Source organism: Myotis yumanensis, unplaced genomic scaffold (genome assembly GCF_028538775.1).
Source record: "Myotis yumanensis isolate MYYU_CA2020_CCGP unplaced genomic scaffold, mMyoYum1.0.hap1 SCAF_20, whole genome shotgun sequence".
Lineage (NCBI taxonomy): Eukaryota > Metazoa > Chordata > Mammalia > Chiroptera > Vespertilionidae > Myotis > Myotis yumanensis.
The window spans coordinates 19,622,964-19,644,091 of record NW_027223771.1 but is presented as its reverse complement, the minus strand read 5'-3'; the positions used below and the strand labels follow the sequence as shown (position 1 = coordinate 19,644,091).

Genomic DNA, 21,128 nt, shown 5'->3' with positions numbered 1-21,128 from the left:
AGATTAGCTGGAGATCCATATTCTAATCCATGTGGTGCCTGCCATGTTTGTGTCATATTTCTGCTGAGGCCTTCCTATTTTGTGATCTTCATTAGCCCAGAAAGTCACAAGAGCCTCTTGTTAATCCTTCCTGCACATCTCATATTTTCAGACAATTGCATGGAACCAATTTGTGTGTGTAACACACTCTTGTAACCAGACTTCCCCCTGTCACCACATTCAACATTCATTTCCTCACCATTTCTCACTTTTCAGGTTGTTGGCATAAAATGGAAGATGAGGAGGCCTGTTCTGATGACAGTGTATCTATACGAGGAGAGTCACAAGTAAGGGCATCTAAGAAAGCTGCAGATACCCAGAAGACCCATCTGTGTAAGCGCTGTTTCTCTGTGTTACAACATATTTTTCACCTGACTGGGTCACATGCAGCATACTTTGATCAGAAAGCCCTCTGTACTGATGCATGTCTTGGAGACTTCTATTTTAGTGCAAACCTTCACCAGGGACAGAGGAATGAATGTGGGGAGGAGCCCTGGAAACAAGCTATGGTCAGGGCATCCTATGTGAGCAGGTGCAGCGTCTACTTATCTTCAGTGCCTTCAACCAGCAGGGAGGTTGGGGAAGACTTGCAATGCAACTCAGAGCTTCCCCAGCACCAGGCCATTCTCAAAACTGAGGAGCTACCCTTTGGCAGTGAGATTTCACAGGAATTTCTTGATAAAAAAAGTCATCACCAGTGGGGTGACTGTGAAAATGCTGCCAGCCACAACCTGAAAGTTGTTCAATGTCAGGGTGCATATTCTGGAGAAATGATTTATGAGTGTAACAAATGTAGGAAAGTTTTTAGGCAAATCTTTAACATCATTGGATATAAGAGAGTTCACCCTAGCGAACAGCCCTATCTGTGTAGTGAATGTGGGAAGTCCTTTCATCGAAGGGCTCACCTCACTGTACACCTCAGAGTTCACACTGGAGAGAAGCCGTATGAGTGTACTGAATGTGGAAAGTCCTTCAGTGAAAGAGGTACACTCATTAAACACCAGAGAGTTCACGCTGGAGAGAAGCCATATGAGTGTACTGAATGTGGGAAGTCTTTTAGCCAAAAATCTAACCTTATTAGACATCTCAGAGTTCACACGGGAGAGAAGCCATATGAATGTACTGAATGTGGAAAATTCTTCAGTGAAAGAAGTACACTCATTAAACACCAGAGTGTTCACACTGGAGAGAAGCCATATGCGTGTGCTGAATGTTGGAAGTCTTTTCGCAAAAAATCTGAGCTTATTTATCATCTGAGAGTTCACACTGGAGAGAAGCCGTATGCGTGTATTGAGTGTGGAAAGTCTTTTTGTGAAAAATCTAAGCTTATTAAACATCTGAGAGTTCACAGTGGAGAGAACCCACATGAGTGTACTGAATGTGGGAAGTCTTTTAGCCAAAAATCTAGCCTTATTAGACATGTCAGAGTTCACACTGGAGAGAAGCCATATGAATGTATTGAATGTGGAAAGTTCTTCAGTGAAAGAAGTACACTCATTAAACACCAGAGAGTTCACACTGGAGAGAAGCCATATGAGTGTACTGAATGTGGAAAGTTCTTCAGTGAAAGAAGTACACTCATTAAACACCAGAGAGTTCATACTGGAGAGAAGCCATATGAATGTACTGAATGTGGGAAATCCTTCCGTGTGAGGAGCACACTCATTAAACACCAGAGAATTCACACCGGAGAGAAGCCGTATGAGTGTACTGAATGTGGGAAGTCTCTTAGCCAAAAATCTAACCTTATTAGCCATCTGAGAGTTCACACTGCAGAGAAGCCATATCAGTGTACTGAATGTGAGAAGTCCTTCAGTGAAAGAATTAAACTCATTAAACATCAGAGAGTTCACACTGGAAAGAAGCCATATGATTGTACTGAATGTGGGAAGTGTTTTTGAGAAAAATCTAGTCTTATTAAACATCTGAGAGGTCACAGTGGAGAGAAGTGTTAAATTTGCACAGAATGTTTTATTTTATTCACTTGAATAATAACACTGAAGGCCACTATTTGGGAACTATTTTCCGGAATTTAAACCCTTTTAATGGGACATACACTGTACTAGATTCCGCATAAGTTTCCAATACAACTGAGGCTTGAAGGAGTGCATTGCAATGGTAACATGCACAGATCTTCTACCCGATTGATTTGTGGCTGAAGAGATTTCCCCTCTACCACCTGGCTCACCTGAAGACTGTGTATCAGTCCCAACCCTTTTGTGCTCAGGGGAAATGTGTTCTGTGTTCTCTCTTGTGCTTGAGAACATTATGATTATTCCAGCTCCTGACAGGATCTTCATTCCTTTATCTCTGTGGAGGTAATGCACCTGACCCAGGACTCATCCAGGGCACCCGTCCTCAACTAAGAAGTGCTGCCTCTTTCAGGGATATGTGCTTCTCACATTATGCTGTGATGAATTGTTCCAGGTGTTGATTCACCAACCTGCGAACCACTTGCTGTCCTCTGTCTGGTTTATGATCTTTTAGTAAAGGTGTTTTTCTTTTGTACTTTTAATTATGTTGGTTATATTCACACTTGGGTTGCGGGTGAATTTCCCGCCAAAATATAAGATGGCGCGTTAAAATGCCTATATCTTTTGAAGTATGGGTTCGATTGAAATGAAATATTTGGTAATACGCAGTTACAATCGGCCCGAGTTTACACGTTTCCCGCACTCCACCGCAAATCTATATGAACCGAGTTTAAGACGGCTCCCGCGGAGTACGCGCAATTCACGCGAGCCGACTTAACTCGTTTCCCGCAACCCAAGTGTTCAACTCCAGGGATGATTGTCAAGCACAATTATGATCCATCATCATAGAGTTAACAGATATTGTGTGGTTCCCAAACTTTCTTGCCTTAGGAGGGACAGCATCATGCCAGGAAATCACTCTTTGACCAATTGGCTTATAGTGCATTGCTGCTCATGGCCTTGAAATAAAGACTGCATGACTTTGTGGTTCTAATTTGCCTGTTTGTCCCAGCCCATGTTGTGCTATGTAGGAGGCATCTAATTTTTTTCTTCTCTCTCACATTGATGTCCCCCTCAATCTCTTTCTTCCTTTCTCCCCTCCCTTGCACTCTCTCTCAAAATCCATGGAAACATATTCTCAGATGAGGATTACCAAAAAAACTCAAACATTCACCCTGGTGTCCTGCTCACTTTTCAGCCTTTGCCTCAGATGCTCCCACTGCAGCTGGGTACACTGTATCTTTCCCAGGGTTTGGCAGAGAGGAGGCCCAGGCAAGGCACTGGGAGGGATTTGGGTTCTGTGTCTGCCTAAGATGAGCTGGCCAGGGGTCTTCTGTCTCCATCCAGAGGTCTCTCGAGCCTGCTCTTCCCCACCCCGGGGTACCTGGCCTGCTGCACATGAAGTTAGTTCTGTATCTGAGAGAAGCCCCCTGATGCTACAGGTCCCCAAATCAGTTCACATTTAGAAAGTTCTGCCTCCAGCCAACCCACTCACACCCCTGAGACCCACTGGTGTTTAAGTCTCATTTTCACTTTAGAGATTATTTTTCACTTTAATTTTATTAAAATTAAAGCACGACTCTCCCCCACTCCTCACCCAGCCGGTCCTGGAGATAGCATGGGTTCTCCAGGATATGGTGGTGTGTATTGTCAGTGGTGAGAACATTCTGCAGTACAAGCATTTTCAGAAGGATTGGCTTGGTCTTCATATAATTCCACATTTGGAGGATGAGTTGTGGACAGTGTGCCCCTCCCTAAGTTTTGCCTGTGCATGGGAGACCTGCAATGAGGGGATAGTTCCTGGATTCTGGAGAATAGTGTGCTGCTGGGGTGTCTGGTTGAGGGGCAGAGAGGTTGTGTGCCTATGAACGTGTTCCTGCCAGCTCAGGGGCCAGGTTCCTTGAGTGGGTGGGCTGAGGGAAGGCTGTAGGGATGAGAACTTGAATCCCGTTGGATGGAGGCTCAGCAACCATGTGTTGAGGCTGTGGATACTGTTGAGCCCAACTTTTTCAGATGCCCCAAATACAGAGTCCCCTGTCCTTGGGAACTGGCATCTAGTGGAGGACAGTCCACAGATAATGGACCAGCAGCTATGGGGGGAGGTGAAACCAGCGTTAGTCAGTGGGGTCTTCACTGAGGAATTCTGGGTAGTGGTGGCAGGCTCCAGGTGGAAGCCTGCCCTGTGCATATACAAGCTGTAGGGAGGTCAGTCTGGCTGGTTTTAACAGCAAGGATCAGAAAGTAGTACAAATAAATAAATAAAATAAATGGGGGCCTAATAGGCAGATGTATTGTGCATCTTGTCTTGAGCCAGACTGGAAATACAACTAAATCAAAGAATATCCTCCTGGTATTAACAAATTACATGCACCTGAGCAGACATTTTACAAGAAGGAAGGGCAGAGGATGCCTGGAGTACAGCAAGAACTGGGAAGTGGGCTTAAGAGGGACAGCCAGCCAGTGGACCAAAAGGGTGAGGAGAAAGCTGTGTTGCACCAAAGCTGCATCCCTTCAAGAAGTGGGTAACATCCAACTGTGTAAAGGAAAAGCCACAGGGCAGCTGGCTTCTGGGGGAACTGGAGCCAGTTTCAACATACATGCTCAAAGTCACTAATCATCTGAGAAAGGCAAATCAAAACAACAATGAGGTACCATCTCACACCTGTCAGAATGGCAATCATCAACAAATCAAGATAAAAGCGCCGAAAGGCTGCCCCATGAAAAGCTGGAGGAAGATGCAAAAGAGCAGTTTCATTGTTTTTATTCTCTAAAGGCAGAACACAGGACTTTTCTATTGCAAACACTCAGTTGGGGCTTTGGAGCAGGGAGAGAGGCACAGATTGTGGTGCCTGAGGAGAAGCTGGGGAGCGAAGCAGAGCAGGGAGAGGTAGCCAGGAGTCCATCACTGGGACATTCTTAACCTTCAAACCTAAATGGCCATTTCTCCCGTGGGTTCTCCTATCCTTCCTTCCTCCCCCTCATAGTTCCATTGATTCCGTGGATATAAACTGAGTGGCCACACTCACCAAGCACTGCGCAAAATATATCCCTAAATGTGGGTGCTGCCTGGAGTCCCTATTTAGCTAATTGTGCATTTTCTCACTTCCACTTGTGCATGTGTGCGCGCGCGCGTGTGTGTGTGTGTGTCTGTATGTGTGTGTATTTTGCTCAGTAGATGGAGTGTCAGCCTGCGGACTGAAGGGTCTCAGGTTCGATTCCGGTTAAGGGCATATACCTTGGTTGCGGGCACATCCCCAGTAGGAGGTGTGCAGGAGACAGCTTATCATTTCTAACTCTCAATCTTTTGCCCTTCCTCCCTCTAAAAAATCAATAAAATATATTGAAAAAATAAAATATCCTATATAATAAAAGGCTAACATGCAAATCGACTGAATGGCGGAACGACCAGTTGCTATGATGTGTACTGACCTAAATAGACACTTTTCAAAAGAGGACATTCAGAAAGCCAAGAGACATATCAAAACATGCTCAAAGTCACTAATCATCTGAGAAATGCAAATCAACACAACAATGAGGTACAATCTCACACCTGTCAGAACGGCTATCATCAACAAACAACAAGTGCTGGCAAGGATGCGAAGAAAAAGGAACATTCATGCACTGCTGCAGACTGATGCAGCCACTATGGAAGATAGTATGGACTTTCCTCAAAAAGTTAAAAATGGAACTCTATTTGACCCAGTGATCCCACTTCTAGGAATGTATACCCAGAAAAAAAGAAACACCAATCAGAAAGGATATATGCACCCCTATGTTCATAGCAGCACAGTTTACCATAGCTAAGATCTGGAAACAGCCTAAGTGCCCATCAGCAGATGAATGGATTTGAAAACTGGTACATCTACATGATGGAATACTATGGTGCTGAAAAAAAGGAATTCTTATCATTTGCAACAGCATGGATGGAACTGGAGAGCATTATGGTAAGTGAAATAAGCCAATCAATGAAATAAAAATATCACATGGTGTCACTCATTTATAGTTAATTAAGACCATTATAAACTGATGAACAAAAACAGATACAGAGACAGAGCAACATTGAACAGACTGTCAAACTACAGCGGGAAGGCTGGAGAAGGTTCGGGGGTGGGGGAGGGCTATAAGAGAACAACTGAAGGACTTCTGGCATGCATATAAGCATAACCAATGGACACAAGACACTGGGGGATATGGGAGGCCAGGGGAAGGTCAAGGGGAGAAAAACCAAAGGACACATATATAATACTCTAAGCAATGCAAAATTAAAAAGATATTTTGTCCAAGCTGCAATGGGAACATCCCCAAAAAAGGCAAGAGAGCATAAGGAGGAGTGGGCTGTGCAGGTAGAAGCCCCTTGTTGGGGTAGCGGTGGTAGATGGTTCTATTTTTGTTTTTCATAATCCTCACAGGAGGATATTTTCCCACTGATTATTATTCAGAGTGGAAGAGTGGGGATGGAGAGAGAGAGAAACTTAGAAGAGACACACATCAACTGGATTTCACCCGCATGAGCCCCCAATAGTTTCCATGTATTAAACCTTGAACCCAGGTACTTGTCCTTGACAAAGAATTTAATTCTCCACCCTTCATGTGTGTAGGCTGACTCTCTTACCATTAAGCCTCACTGCCCAGGCCATGGTGGATGTTTTCCCAATAAGGAAAGAAGAGGACCATTTTGTTCCCTTAGATTGATAATTATCTGTTGGAGACCGGGTATAAGCTGACATGGATCTTGCACCTGAAGGGGCTAGCAAGGCTGGGACCCTTACCCACACAGTTTTCCCAGACTTGTTTGGATGGCAGTTATCAGTAGAATGAGAGCAACCTTTGTAGAATGAGAACAGCCTTTCCTGGCTTATCAAGAAGTCTGTAACTATTTTCTGAGATTTGCTGTACTGAGAATTTGTCCTTCTGCTCTATCTCTCCCTTAGAGATTAAAATGAATTAAGAATACATTCCTCTTGACAGACCTCCTATTCAGTGTCTTGTGTATAAAAGGCATTGCGTGCTTAATAAACTTGCTGCAGTTCCTCGATTGAGCTGCAGTCCTCCCAATCCCGTTCTCCTGTCTTTCTTTCTTTGCTCAATTACCACCTCCCTACTTCAGCCTGGTTCAACCTGTCAGGATGGCCCTGACAAATTGGCTCCCGGAGATCAGGGAACTGAGGACTTGGGAAGCAGACGGGGAGGAACTCCTCCGGATAAAGAGTGCACTCATTAAGGTAAGGGAGGAGCAATTTTTTGATAGTCGGGAGTAAAGCATGGGACAGTTAGAATCTCGGGAAAATGCCCCTTATGGGAAAATGTTAAAGTCTATGCTCAACAGTAAAGGAAGTAAGGTTAAGGACAAGAAGTAGAAATTTTTTTAAAATTCATCCCGGAGGTCTGCCCTTGGTTTCCTGAGGAAGGAACCGTTAACTTAGAAACATGGCAGAAAGTTGGAGAACAAATGTGCAATCATTATAAAGCCCTTGGGCCAAGTAAGACCCCGGTTGATGCATTTTCCTTATGGAATTTGATACGGGATTGTTTAGACCCCAGGCATGACCATAATCAACCGTCTCTTAAGCCAGGAAAAAAGGAGAAGCAGTGTGATGGCACAAAACGGGGGTCTGAGAAAGACAGTTTATTAAAAAGGAATAATATAAATTTTAAAGACAAATTAAATCCTCAAGATGAGGAGGATCTTGAGGAAGCGGCTGCCCCTTATCATGATGATGATACAGGTGTTCAGGCAAAAGAGGAGGAAGAATATTTTTCTGCTGGAACTGTAGAGGGTATTGATATGGAGGATGTGTTAGAACACTCTTTAGAAGAATTAAAGCTTCTTGGTAAGAAAAAGAGAAGCCGCGGGGGCCGTCCCACCGCTCTCCTCTGCCTTGTGCAGCACCAGTTCCACTTTCCCCTCTATAGATGGCTTTGCAAGAGGCACGAAAGTGTGGTGAAGAATTGGACATTCACACCTTCCCTGTTATGGAACAGGTGAACCCTAACATGGGACACCATGAGTGTACTTAGGACCTGCTTCCTTCTAAAACCTTGAAGGAGTTAAAAACAGCCTGTGCTCAGTATGGTCCAGCCCAGCCCTGGCAAATAATAGGGGCATTGTCTGTTTACCCTCCTGTCCTTGTGCTGTCTCAAGGCCAGCTGGCTGCACAGCACCCAGCCTGCCCCAGGGAGCAAAACGATACAAGAGTTATTCCAAGCAACCCCCGGATGCACCGGGTTGGACCTTGGGTCCATAGGGCGATATGTATTAACTCCAGAATTGGGACCACAGGCCATCCCTACAGGAGTGTATGGACCTACTCCTAAAGGGATGTTTGGCCTTTTACTAGGTAGAAGCAGCTTAACTATGAAAAAATTACAAAATTTTCCAGGAGTAATTGATGCAGATTATGAGGGGGAAATTAAAATCATGGTCTATGCCCCCAGAGATATCACCATCACCTCAGACATGAAAATTGCTCAATTGCTTTTGCTCCCTCTGCCTGCCACAGGCAATCTACTTTCCAGAGTCTCAGGGAGCCAGGGGTTTTGGCCCCTTGGACAAGGCATATTGGGTACAAGCCATTTCTCATTCAAGGCTGGAGAGAACCTTACTTATACAAGGGAAAATATTTACAGAGATTTTAGATACAGGAACAGATATTTCTGTCATAAGCTTAGCTCACTGGCCTAAACAGTGGCCCTATAGAGAAGCTATGACACAACTTCAAGGAATAGGTCAGACCAACTCTCCTTTACAGAGTTCACAAATGTTAAAGTGGCAAGACATTGAAGGTCACTCTGGGTTATTTCAGCCATATATCTTGCCAGCGATCCATGTGAATTTATGGGGACGAGACATTCTCTCTGCCCTGGGTGTTGCCCTTGTTACCACCCCAGCGCAGGGAAATTTTTAGGGGGTGGTCATTGTTTCTCCTGTTATCCACATAGCTGACAAGGTATCTTAAAAGTCAGATGACCCTGTATGGGTATAGCAGTGGCCCCTTTCCAAAGAAAAAATGTAAGCTGCTCACGAGTTGGTACAGGAACAACTCCAGCTAGGGCATATAGAAGAGACTACCAGTCCTTGGAATACTCCTATTTTTATCATAAAAAAGGAAATCAGGAAATTGGCGCCTTTTACAGGATTTAAGGGCAATAAACAAGACTATGGAAATTATGGGACCTTTACAGCCTGGTCTCCCTTTGTAGCAATCCCTAATGGGATGAAGCTATTAGTACTAGATTTAAAAGATTGTTTTTTCACTATTCCTCTGGATCCCTCTGATTGCAAACGATTTGCATTCAGTGTCCCATCTACTAATTTTCAGGAACCCATGTGCTGCTATCATTGGAAGGTATTGCCTCAGGGAATGGCTAATTGCCCTACCCTGTGTCAAAAGTTTGTTAGGCAATTTAGCGGAGTTTGAGAGAAACATCTGCAGGCTTATATCATACACTTTATGGATGACATCCTTTTAGCTCACTATATAGAATGTCAATTAGAACAAGTGTATGATGACTTAGAACAGACTCTTCTTAAATTTGGGTTAATTATTGCACCTGAAAAAGTTCAAAGACGAGACCCTTACCTATATCTTGGACATATCATAGAAGGAAGAAAAATTCGACCTCAAAAGATTCAACTCAGGATAGACAAACTAGAGACTTTAAATGATTTTCAAAAATTTTGGGGGGATGTCAACTGGATTAGGCCAACTTTAGGCATAACTACTAATGACCTTAAACCTTTATTTGATATTCTTCGTGGGGATAGCGACCCGCTCTCCCCTCATCAGCTTACTCCTGCAGCTCGCAAGGCTATCTCCCACATAGGAGCTGCCTTAAAGGAACAATTTGTACAAAAAATTGATTACTCACAGCCATGGCTGTATTTAGTATTGGCTACGCCAGTGTATCCTACTGGCCTCTTATGGCAACAGGGACCTTTGGAGTGGATTCATCCGCACTCCTCCCCAAAAAAGGTAGTTTATCCTTACTCAGAAGCAGTAGCAGATCTTATTTTTGCAGGATGTCTCAGATCTCTAGAACTTTTTGGTCAAGAGCCCCATACCATCGTGGTACCCTATAAGGCTCAACAAAGGCAATGGCTATTTCATATGGATGATAAATGGCCTCTTTCCTTCCTGGGCTATCACGGTACAGTAGACTCTCATTACCCATTTAATAAACTTATACAATTTTTTTACAGAGCATTCCTTCATTTTCCCCAATGCAGTCAAGACTCAACCAATTTCTCATGCAGTTCTTGGGTTTACTGATGGTTCTAATAATGGCACAGCTGCCCTAGTTATCAATAATCAACCCTTTGTTTTTCAGACTAACCACACTTCAGCACAACGCGTGGAGCTCGAAGCAGTATATCAAGAGTTATGCAAACTTTCCACTCAATCTTTTAACCTTTACTCAGACTCTCCTTATATTGTAAATATTATGATTCACTTAGAAACTGCCAATTTACATGACACTGGCTAATCTGAAGTGATTATTCTCTTACTACAGGTACAAGCTTTACTCAGGAAATGTTCTCACCCTTGTTTCTTTGGCCATATATGAGCTCATACAGATTTACCTGGATCTCTCTCTGCGGGAAGTACTTATGCTGATCAACTTACTAAACCTACCTATCTCACATTATCTCCTTTAGATGCAGCCAAAGCCTCATATTATCTCCATCATCAAAATGCCACTGGCCTACATCAGCAGTTTCGAATCACATAGGAACAGGCTCAGCAAATTGTTAAACTCTGTCCTCAATGCCCTCTAACCACATTCATTCCTCCTACAGAAGGAGTCAATCCGCGAGGCTACAAACCAGGCCAACTATGGCAGATGGACATAACCCATATTCCATCTTTCAGAAAACAAGCTATGTCCATGTTTCTACTGACACTTCCTGGTTTTATTTTTGCATCCCCTCGTACAGGAGAAGCCGCTAAAAATGTTATTGCTTACTGTTTGTAAGGTTTTACTTTCCTAGGCATCCCCCATACCAGTAAAACTGACAATGGTCCAGCCTACACAAGTACTGCATTCCAGAAGTTTTGTGATACTTTTCAAATCCAGCATAAAACAGGCATCTCATGCAATCCTCAAGGGCAGGGAATAGTTGAGCGAGCTCATCGGACCTTAAAAAGGCAAATTGAAAAAATAAGGAAGGGGGAGTATGTAGATACCCCTGCTAACTTACTTAATAGAGCTCTTTATTCCCTTAATTTTTTCAATGGTGATGCTCAGGGCAAAACCGCTGCGGAGCAACAGTGGTCCTCATTGTCCAGATCCCACACTTGGGTACAGTGGAAAGACTTACTTACAGGACAATGGCATGGCCCCAGCCCTGTTCTGATATGGGCTCGGGGATCTGTTTGTGTATTTCCTGAAGGGGACTCTGAGCCCCGTTGGATCCCCAGCCGCTGTGTCCGGCCCTTTCAAGGTCAAAATGGAGGACGAAGTGGAACAAGAAGTCACTCCACCATTCAAGAGGCTACGAATTGGTCCACTAGCGCCCATGCTGCCACCCCTGCCACGGAGATCACAGACAACTCGGAGGACATCTCCACCAACTTGGGGATAGTTGAAGAAGCTGAAAACGGAGGCCAAGGCCATAGTCGTTTATCAAGGAGCACAACGAAGTGCTGAGACTTTGTTTCTAGCCATGCTGTCAATTATGGCTGTTCAGGTCTGTGATGCTCAGATTCCATACTGGGCATACATTCCAGATCTGCCCTTTCTCATGGCCATTACTTGGGATGACCCCAGCGTTCCTGTTTTTGTTAATGATACAGATATCATGGGCCACCCAAGTGCAGATTATCTTACTCATTGGGTGGGAGATTATAGATATGAGAGAAGGTCAACCAGGGTCCCCATATGTTTTACAGCCATTAAATATTGGAATAGCTGTCTTACTGTAGAACCTTCACCAAGGTATATCCATGGCATTAGCAGAGTTGGAGATCCCGAAGAGCATGAGGGGTGGATCTGACGAGAATGGTTCCTTACTATATATGGCCTGCCTGACATCACCTGTACCCTCTCTCAAGACATCCCACCCCACCCAAGTTGCCTCCATGTTTGTATAATGAATACAGGCTATTTCTGAAGTATCCACCTTGGCGGCATTGCCATCATGAGTTGGCTGTGGTACATACTCCCATTAACAATTCCTTTCAGGTACTTGATTGGTCCTATCCCAACCCGCTATCTAGCAGAAGTAGTTTTTTTTTGTTTGTTTTTTTTTTTGGTTTTGTTTCTAATTAAATCTTTATTGTTCAGATTATTACATTAGTTACTCTTTTTTCCCACCATAACTCCCCTCCACCCAGTTCCCACCCCACCCTCCGCCCTCACTCCCCACCCACTGTCCTCATCCATAGGTGCACGATTATTGTCTAATCTCTTCACTCACCCCCACACCCCTTCCCCCCACCCAAGAATAGTCAGTCCATTCCCTTCCTCTGTCCCTGATTCTATTATAATCACCAGTTCATACTGTTCATCAGATTATTTATTCACTTGATTTTTAGATTCACTTGTTGATAGATGTGTATTTGTTGTTCATAATTTGTATCTTTACCTTTTTCTTCTTCTTCCTCTTCTTAAAGGATACCTTTCAGCATTTCATATAATACTGGTTTGGTGGTGATGAACTCCTTTAGCTTTTTCTTATCTGTGAAGCTCTTTATCTGGCCTTCACTTCTGAATGATAGCTTTGCTGGATAAAGTAGTCTTAGTTGTAGGTTCTTAGTATTCATCACTTTGAATATTGCTTGCCACTCCCTTCTGGCCTACAAAGTTTCTGTTGAGAAATCAGCTGACAGTCGTATGGGTACTCCCTGTAGGTAACTGAGTTTCTTTCTCTTGCTACTTTTAGGATTCTTCATCTTTTCCTCTTGGCATTTTAATTATGATGTGTCTTGGTGTGGTCCTCTTTGGATTCCTTTTGTTTGGGGTTTTCTGCACTTCCTGGACTTGTAAGTCTAAAAAAGTTTGCCCACCCCTGCGAGTCTAGCCCATGCCCTCTGAGTCGCCCAAATGACCACTCATGCCCCGAAGCAAATCAACCAAACTGAGGACCACACCCTAGGGCTGGGGTGGGCAAACTTTTTGACTTGAGGGCCACAATGGGTTCTTAAACTGGACCGGAGGGCCGGACAAAAGCATGGATGGAGTGTTTGTGTGAACTAATATAAATTCAAAGTAAACATCATTACATAAAAGGGTACAGTCTTTTTTTTTTTTTTTAGTTTTATTCATTTCAAATGGGCCGAATCCGGCCCACGGGCCGTAGTTTGCCCACGGCTGCCCTAGGACCTAGGCTAAGGCTCAAACAAAATCTTGGTGCCCTAGCCAGTTTGGCTCAGTAAATAGAGCTTTGGCCTGCAGACTAAAGGTTTCCATGTTCAATTCTGGCCAAGAGCACATGCCCGGGTTGCAGGCTCGAGCCCCCCCCTCCCCCCAGTAGGGGATGTGCAGGAGGCAGCCAATCAACAATTCTCTTTCATCATTGATGTTTCTCTCTAGCTCTCTCCCCTCCTCTCTGAAATCAATAAAAATTTATTTTTTAAAAATTCTGGTGTGTGTTTAACAAGTAAATATGCAACAGCTGAAGTATCATCTTGTTTAAATTGCTGTTTGGTCTTCAATTAAAAAAAAAGATGGATGATTGACCAAGATGGCAGCATAGGTTGACGCTGGAGTTTGCTGCCTCGAACAACCACTTCAAAAATACAACTAAAAGACGGAACAGACATCATCCAGAACCACAGGAAGGCTGGCTGAGTGGAAGTTCTACAACTAGGAGGAAAGAGAATAACATACCGAGACGCAGAGGAGGCGCAGTGCTGAAGTGAAATACTAAGGTGCGGAGAGCATGTGGAGCGGGCTGGTGGCGGAGGGCGCAGTTGTTGTTTTCAATCGGGAGGGAGTTTCAGACTCTGAGCTCCAGATCCGGGCGAGTCTCTAGGGACCCAGACTCAAACGGGAGAAGCCAGACTGTCTGGCTTCAGTCGCAAATCGAAGGCAGCTTTCTCTCTGAGGTTTGCAGAGGATGGTGAGACTCTGAGTGGCAGAACCCCTGGGGACGGAACTGAGAGCAGCCATAACTGCTCGCTCCTCCCGCCCTGTAGATGCCCAGGAACCCGCCCCGCCCAAGCCCTGCACAGAGGCATTTGCCGGATAGCCTTGGGAAAAGGCTAGATTAGCACCGCCCTAGAGATCCAGCACAGAAGCTCTCCCACTGCAGACACAGCTGACTCTCATAGCCAGTTAGCTTGGAGGGCAAAACACCCCCAGTACTGCCGAAAACAATCAAGGCTTAACTAAAACAAGACTGCGCACAAAGACCACAAGGGGGTGCACCAAGAAAGCTTAAAAAAAGCGGAGACAAAGAAACATGACAGAAATGGCAGATATAGAGCTAAAAAATGCACTTTTAAGGTCTTTCAATAATTTTCTATAAACCGCCAATAAATGTAGTGTGATCCTCAAGAAATCAGGTGAGACCCTCGATGTTGTGATAAAAGACCAACTAGAAATTAAGCATACACTGACTGAAATAAACAATATTATACAGACACCCAACAGCAGACCAGAGGAGCGCAAGAATCAAATCAAAGATTTGAAATGTGAAGAAGCAAAAAACACCCAACCGGAAAAGCAAAATGAAAAAAGAATCCGAAAATACGAAGATAGTGTAAGGAGCCTCTGGGACAGCTTCAAGCGTACCAACATCAGAATTATAGGGATGCCAGAAGATGAGAGACAGCAAGATATTGAAAACCTATTTGAAGAAATCATGACAGAAAACTTGCCCCACCTGGTGAAAGAAATAGACTTACAGGTCCAGGAAGTGCAGAGTACCCCAAACAAAAGGAATCCAAAGAGGACCACACCAAGACACATCATAATTAAAATGCCAAGAGCAAAAGACAAAGAGAGAATCTTAAAGCAGCAAGAGAAAGAAACTCAGTTACCTACAAGGGAATACCCATAGGACTGTCAGCTGATTTCTCAAAAGAAACTTTGCAGGCCAGAAGGGAATGGCAAGAAATATTCAAAGAGCTGAATACCAAGAACCTACAACCAAGATTACTTTATCCAGCAAAGCTATCATTCAGAAGTGAAGTCCAGATAAAGAGCTTCACAAATAAGAAAAAGCTAAAGGAGTTCATCACCACCAAACCAGTATTATATGAAATGCTGAAAGGTATCCTTTAAGAAGAGGAAGAAGAAAAAGGTAAAGATACAAATTATGAACAACAAACATGCATCTATCAACAAGTGAATCTAAAAATCAAGTGAATAAATAATCTGATGTACAGAATGGACTGGTGATTATAATAGAATCAGGGACATAGAAAGGGAATGGACTATTCTTGGCGGGGAAAGGGGTGTGGGAGATGCGGGAAGAGAATGGACAAAAACCGTGCACCTATGGATGAGGACAGTGGGTGGGGAGGGAACTGGGAGGAGGGGAGTTATGGTGGGAAAAAAGAGGAACAAGTATAATAATGTGAAAAATAAATATTTAATTTTAAAAAAAGGGATACAAAGTTTCAATTTTAGAAGGTAAATAAATCCCAGAATTAAAAAAAGGAAGAAGAAAAGGAGAGGCTGAAGTTACTGTGTTGCCTAAAGGACTTCCCACAATCACTACACTCATATAGCTTTTCTCTACTGTGAGCGCTGTGATGTTGAATGAGGATAGACCTGTATGTAAATGACTTCCCACAGTCACTACACGCATATGGCTTTTCTCCAGTGTGAACTCTCCTGTGGGTAAGGAGGTGATTGTTGCAGGTAAAAGATTTCCCACATTCACTATATTCATAAGGTTTTTCACCAGTATGACCTCTCTGGTGTTGAGTGATGGTACTGCTTTGATTGAAGAACTTCCTGCAATCATGACACTCATTCAGCTTTTCTCCAGTGTGGACATTGTGTTGTTGAATGAGTTTGGACCTCAGGATGACGACATCCCACGATCACTACACTCATATTGCTTTTCTACAGTGTAAACGTTTCTATGATGAATGAGGATAAAGATTTTTCTAAAAGCTTTTCCACATTTTTTACTATTATAAATCACTACTCTGGAGCAGACAACCTGATGTTGAACAACTTTCTGGTTGTGGCTGGCATCTTTTTCACATTCAGCCCACTAGTCATGACTTCTTCCACTGAGAAATTCTTGTGAAATCTCACTACCCAGTGTTAAAAGTGGCCTGGTGCTGGAGAATGTCTCAGATGGCTGGCAAGTCTTTCCCAACCTCCCTAATGTTTGAAGGCACCCATATTAAGTAAATGCTGCACTGGGATGCAAGTGAGGCCCTGTCCATATCTTCTTTCCACGGCTTCTGTCCACTGGCATCTCTCTGTTGCTGGTGAGGGTTTGCAATGAAACAGAAGTCTCTCGCACATATATGTTATGGATGAAGGCTCATTGCTCAAAATATACTGCTTGTAACTCAGTCAGGTCCAAAATATCTTTTAAGACTGAGAAAAATATGTGTCTTCTGAGTTGCTGGGGCTGTCTTAAAAGCCCTGACATGACTCTCCTGGTACATATACACTCTGCTCAGAATTGGTCTCCTCATCATCTGTTTTATGCCAACAACGTGAAAATAGAAAAATGGTGAGGAACTGAATGCTGACTGTGGTGACAGGTGGAAGTCCCTTTACAAAAGTGTGTTGCACATAACATGGTTCCATGCAATTGACTCACAACAAAAGATCTATAGGAAGGATTATAAGTTACTCCCATGAAGGTCTGGGCTACTGAAGATCACAAAACAAGGAAGATCTCAAACAAAATATGACACATGCAGTAAGCACCACGTGGAAGAGAAGCAGGATCTTCAGCTCATTCTTCTGCTAACAGAGTTGAGCAATGTTTGTCTGCAGGTGACATGGAAAGCTGTGCTCAAATATGGTTATGTCTCATGCCAAGTAATCTATCTATATATATATAAAAGGGTAATATGCAAAGTGACCCCTTAGGAGTTCCACCTGGAGAACGATCGCTCGCTATGACAGGCACTGACCACCAGGGAGCGCTGCGGAACATGGTGGGTGACTAATGGCAGCAGCAGGGCGTGGGGTACAAGGGAAGGAGGAGACGGGGAGGCAGGGGGGAACCATGCGGTGGCGGCAAGGAGGGGGGAACTATGCAGTGGCAGCACCTGTGTGGCGAGGGATGGAAGAGGTGGGGAGGCAGGGAGTCTGATAGGCCCTGATCGCCGGCCTGGCCTAGGGACCCTACCCATGGACAAATTTCATGCACCGGGCCTCTACTATTCAATAAATTAGTAGCTGATGTTCAAGAATTATTTAAGCTTGTAGGTGTATCTCAAAACACATGTATAGGTGAATGTTAGAGAATACTGAAGATGGAGCAATGCAGAGGAACAGGTGATGCAAAAAGGCCACACAGTTGAAGGTAGTCAAAGGCCAGGAAGTCACAGGTGAAATGACAAGTTAGCACAGTGTCAAGTATGGAAAAGAAAAGGTAGAAATGTGCTACTGCCCATGGTACTTTCACCTAAACACTGTTGGAAATGAGCAGGTGCTTGGTATCATCTAAACACCACCCTTACTTACATCATATCTAGCCCACAGTTGCAACTCAACAGGGCCAGGCCTCTTCTGAGACCATCCTGCATGTTCACCCTGTAAAAAAATATCAGGATTCATCCTGCACATCCCTCTCTACAAATACAACAGAAATATTCCAAGTATTAATAAAAGATGACAGAGATGGGCAGCCAGCACTGGCCTAGAGCAATTTGGCTTGCAATTGTATTTACCGAAGATAATATTACAAACAACTGAAGTGTGATCTTTTAAGTACAGCTTAAGGTTCATGTAAGGAAAGACCATAACCTGGCACAGGAACTCACCAAGGACCTTTGGCTAGAGGAAGGAGGTAGAAATAGAAGCCATGGATCTGGACATAGTCATCCATCCAGGGAGAGGAACAGCAGGTGGGACCCATTAAGCTGTCTATAAGACTCCTGACTCCCAGACACATCCTGCACTGTCTGAGAAAACTGGTCTTAGGGATGTTTGTGGACTCCTTGGCTCAGAGCTCTCCACAGACCTCACCCATGGCAGCCACAGCACATCTGACATGACATTGGGAAAATTAGCAGAGCCCGTGGTCTGGCTGTAGAAGAGTGAAAGCTACATCAGAGGAATAAAGGAAGAGAGGACATCATCTCAGGACATTGGGAGAATGTGAAGGTCTTACCTACAGATGATAAAAGTGCAAAAACTTCCAGCATCACATCGCAATAGAGAAGTCTCTGAGGTTCATCAAGGAGCCCACATTCCTCCTAAGAGAAGGCAATGTCCACGTCCTCAAAGTTCAAATACTGTCATAATGGGGACAGCACAGCCCGGGATCAGATTCACTCGTAAGGTTCCAACTCTGTCATATTCCATCATACACATCAATCTGCTCCTTCCACTCCACACACCAGAGAAGATGCCAGGCCTTCATCACATGAAAATCACTGTCATCTTATATTTCTAGTGATATTTTGTCTTCCCACAATAAAGGCAGTTAAGCAGATAGAACATAACTGAGCTATGGGATTCACAGGTACGCCATACTTCCTCTTGACAGTAGAGTGGGTGTCAAGAACAGAGGGTAGGAAGAGATGTTGGCCATTAAGAGAGTGTGAGTGATTTGATATTGGTCTTGTCCGGCATTACCTTTGTAGTCCCTCAGATTGTTCCTCAAAGACACCAAAAACATGGCATCACACTTCACCCTCAAACCACAATCCCAGGGTGCTGAGCTCATCGCTTTGTACTACCTGCTGCACATAGTTCTTTGAACACTTCTCTCACACAGCTTCATTCCCAGAGGCACAACTTCAAAGGTAATGCAAATTTGCTTTTGGGAGGACGGGTTGTTTCCTAATTACCTTACTTTCCAAAATTATAGATTGCCACCTCCATAATCCATTTCTCTCTTATCCTTCTCCCTTACCCAGGCCCGTGGAGATTCCCAAGCCCGGATAACACTGATGTATGCTATCTCATTCCTAAGAATCAGTGTGTCACCCCCAACAACAAAAGGCAGGTGGGTACATAATTGTCACCTAAGCCCTGAACCTGGCAGGGAGCACCAAAACACCCCTCTTTTCAGGCAATTACCCCAAAATAACCCTTATTATATCATCCAGACTACACTCAAAATGGACTCTCCCTTCATTCACTCTTATGTCAATGTCAGGGTGCTCTGGCCATGAAGTCACACTCCCTCTCCAAGTGCACATCACTCTATCTTCCACGCCTCTATCACACCTCCACCCCTACAGTCCCGGACCCCATAGTCATCTCCTTGCGCTCTTACTTATTACTCAGCATGTGTTGTCCAGAGAATGCTTGCCAAGTTCAAACAGGATCACGTACTGCCCTGACTCTGATAGTCCACACTCATAGAGGCAGCCTTCAGTCCTGCTAGGAAGACCTCTCTCCATGACTGTTTTTCCTTCAATCTAACCTATGAAGAACCACAGTCAGATCTCAGATACTCTGAACCCACCTCCCCTGTTGTTGCACTTGATGTCCTTTCACCAGTCACAGCCAACACCTCTCCACTTAACCATTACTCAAGTCCCAGCTGTGGAGGCCCTCTGTACCATGCCCAGTGAGTCTCAGATTCAAGTCGCTAAGCTAATGCACAAGACTGTTACTCCCCTAGCCAGGGCACACTGAGGGTCACAACATTATCCTGGTGAGTATTTATAGAAATAAATATGTACCAACCCAATCTCATATTGTTTGAATTACTCTCCCACCTCCAATTCCTCTCACTTCCGTCCACTCATCTTTTAAAGGCCCTGGCCACTGCAAAATCATTACCTCTCCCCCACACTCTACATTTCAACTTCTATTGCTATGCTCTGTTCTGGTACCCACCTGCCAGAAACAGTGGACCAGCAGAAAGCCAGGCTCACAATGTCCCTTCTGAGCTACTAATACCATTACCACAGTGACCATGATTCCCTGTATTAAAGTGATCTGCAGTCCTGAATGATGTAGTTCAGTTGGTTGAGCATAGACCCATGCATTTGTGAGATCTCATGCCTGGGCTGTGGGCTGGATCTATAACTGGGGTTTTGCAGGCAGCAAACAATCCCTGTTTCTTGCTCAGCACTGTTTCTCTGTCTCTTTTTCTCCATTTCTACCTCTAAAATCAGTCTCTCTCTCTCTCTCTCTCTCTCTCTCTCTCTCTCTCTATCTCTATCTCTCCATCCTACCTAATAATAAACAAACATGGTAATTGGTACATACCTTCGCTATGCTTCCCATTGGCTAATCAGTGTGATATGCAAATTAACCGCCAACAATGATGGCGGCTAATCTGCATACTGCAGGCAGGGCAGGACAGTGCGAGCTGCCATCCAGGCCCTGTGTGCGACCCCAGAAGCCACCTGTCTGCCAGCCGTGATCGGATCCAATCCCAGGCCGCAGGCAGGCCCCAGAAGCCCCAGAAGTCACCTATATGGTAGTAACTCTACCAGTAAGCACTCTGAAAGTCAATGGCATAAATGCACCAATTAAAAGACAGATTATGAGGGTGAGTAAAAAACAAAACCCACTTTAAATATAAAGACACATATAGATTAAAAGTAAATGAATTAAGCTGCAGCCTGTTTTGCTCAGTGGATAGAGCATTAGCCCGTGGACTGAAGGGTTCAGGTTCAATTCCAGTCAAAGGCATGTACTTCAGTTGCTGGCTTGATTCCCAGTCCCTATCAGAGCATGTGCAGGAGGCAACCAATCAATGGGTCTCTCCCTTTCCCATCACTCTCTCTAAAATTCAATGGAAAAATATCCTTGGGTGAAGATTAACAAAAACAAAGTAAATGGATTTAAGTGACATTAAAGAGATTATAAGAAAAATAAATTCCAAATTTTGTTAGCTGTATAATAGTTATGTTTAAATTATTAACACCTAAGAAATTGGGTGAATAGGGGTCCTCTAAGACCGTGCGAAAACACAGTCCCAGGTGAAGTGTACATATAATATGCTGTAGTATTTTACAGTATTTTTTACATGTATGAGATTATTTCAAATTAAAATATTAAAAT

The 21,128-nt window shown here is 44.0% G+C and overlaps 1 protein-coding gene across 1 annotated transcript; it reads left to right on the top strand.

Annotated features, from left to right (window-relative positions):
- The first annotated feature begins 557 nt into the window (after positions 1-557).
- Positions 558-3,366, top strand: LOC138998309 (zinc finger protein 252-like). Its single transcript, XM_070400370.1, has one exon. It carries the CDS (start codon positions 810-812, stop codon positions 1,938-1,940), a length of 1,131 nt encoding a protein of 376 aa, XP_070256471.1. The 5' UTR covers positions 558-809; the 3' UTR covers positions 1,941-3,366.
- The last annotated feature ends 17,762 nt before the right edge of the window (positions 3,367-21,128 follow it).